The 1,948-nt window shown below is 43.0% G+C and overlaps 1 protein-coding gene across 1 annotated transcript in view; it reads left to right on the forward strand. All coding sequences in view use genetic code 11, as the record gives it.

Annotated features, from left to right (window-relative positions):
- EGR_10559 (hypothetical protein) overlaps positions 1-1,584 on the forward strand; it is a gene marked incomplete at both ends in the record, with an annotated part of 4,551 nt that extends 2,967 nt beyond the window's left edge. Inside the window, 2 exons of the mRNA XM_024499808.1 lie at positions 549-671; positions 1,458-1,584. Coding sequence (XP_024345786.1) covers positions 549-671; positions 1,458-1,584 — 250 coding nt within the window. The remainder of the gene's footprint in view (positions 1-548; positions 672-1,457) is intronic.
- Positions 1,585-1,948: the final 364 nt, after the last annotated feature.

Genomic DNA, 1,948 nt, shown 5'->3' on the forward strand with positions numbered 1-1,948 from the left:
GCCACATAATTGCTGCTTAGTAATGTGAAAAGCACAGCAGTATCTGGTGCATAGTCTTTTATTAAGATATTGCTAGAAACAATCAGCACTAGTGTTATAAAGTTCGGGTTATAGCAGAAAATTAGCTAAGGAGAGGTTGTTTAGTGTCAGTTGGCTCCTCTACCACCACGGATACGACCATCCCCACGGTTTCCCACATTGCGGTATCACCACAGACGACCATGCATACGGCGTCCTACATTGTGGCACTACCCATAATGACCATGCACACTTCTCACCACGTTGTGGAACCTATATGACACCAGTCCACGGTGCCTACTTCCACGGATACGAAAATGGCCAACTCGCGATTGCCATTTCTACAACCATCTCCTTGCTTCCTTTGATACTCAATTGCCTACTCAGATGTGTCGCCTTTTCTCCCCTTCTCGTCGTCTCTATACGCTTCGCCTTACATCTCTGCTCCATGTAATGTTTGCGCTCCAAGTTCTTTCAAAGCAAAGTATAAATGTGAAGCGAATTACACAAATTTGATTGAATTTTGGTAGAAAATATGATGAAGGAGACGTTCAAATTCCTCAATTTCTACAGTCTGATGATCATCTGGCCATGCTCAATTATCAGAAACTGGTGTTTGCAGCACATATGATGAATCTCTACAAAAGTGTTCGGTAGCTCAACATAGTCAGTGACGAATCCTGATTCCTCCATCTCTAATTCCACACTTTCCGGTTTTCTTCTCCACTGATTAAATGATTGTAATATCAATCCACAATAGTCAAACGAAGCTTAAATACGTTGACTCTTAGAGAGCACATTATTCCTAAGATAAAGAAACGCTGCCGACAATAAGGGGCTGGATTTCCCACACTTCTCATTTCTAACTTGCAGACATTTTGGTTTTACTGTCCCGCAATGGGAGAAGCCATGTGTCTGATCTGGTAAGTGCTACCACTCATGAGTTTGATCCAAAATTGCCATCCAGTGGTTTCCTGTCTTTCGCAAGGCCGTAAACCTCTTATACATATCCAACAGGTAGGAGAGGTTGTTTAGTGTCAGTTGGCTCCTCTACCACCACGGATACGACCATCCCCACGGTTTCCCACATTGCGGTATCACCACAGACGACCATGCATACGGCGTCCTACATTGTGGCACTACCCATAATGACCATGCACACTTCTCACCACGTTGTGGAACCTATATGACACCAGTCCACGGTGCCTACTTCCACGGATACGAAAATGGCCAACTCGCGATTGCCATTTCTACAACCATCTCCTTGCTTCCTTTGATACTCAATTGCCTACTCAGATGTGTCGCCTTTTCTCCCCTTCTCGTCGTCTCTATACGCTTCGCCTTACATCTCTGCTCCATGTAATGTTTGCGCTCCAAGTTCTTTCAAAGCAAAGTATAAATGTGAAGCGAATTACACAAATTTGATTGAATTTTGGTAGAAAATATGATGAAGGAGACGTTCAAATTCCTCAATTTCTACAGTCTGATGATCATCTGGCCATGCTCAATTATCAGAAACTGGTGTTTGCAGCACATATGATGAATCTCTACAAAAGTGTTCGGTAGCTCAACATAGTCAGTGACGAATCCTGATTCCTCCATCTCTAATTCCACACTTTCCGGTTTTCTTCTCCACTGATTAAATGATTGTAATATCAATCCACAATAGTCAAACGAAGCTTAAATACGTTGACTCTTAGAGAGCACATTATTCCTAAGATAAAGAAACGCTGCCGACAATAAGGGGCTGGATTTCCCACACTTCTCATTTCTAACTTGCAGACATTTTGGTTTTACTGTCCCGCAATGGGAGAAGCCATGTGTCTGATCTGGTAAGTGCTACCACTCATGAGTTTGATCCAAAATTGCCATCCAGTGGTTTCCTGTCTTTCGCAAGGCCGTAAACCTCTTATACATATCCAACAGGTAG

The sequence above is a fragment of the Echinococcus granulosus genome, assembly GCF_000524195.1.
Source record: "Echinococcus granulosus chromosome Unknown EG_S00233, whole genome shotgun sequence".
NCBI classification, from domain to species: Eukaryota; Metazoa; Platyhelminthes; class Cestoda; order Cyclophyllidea; family Taeniidae; genus Echinococcus; species Echinococcus granulosus.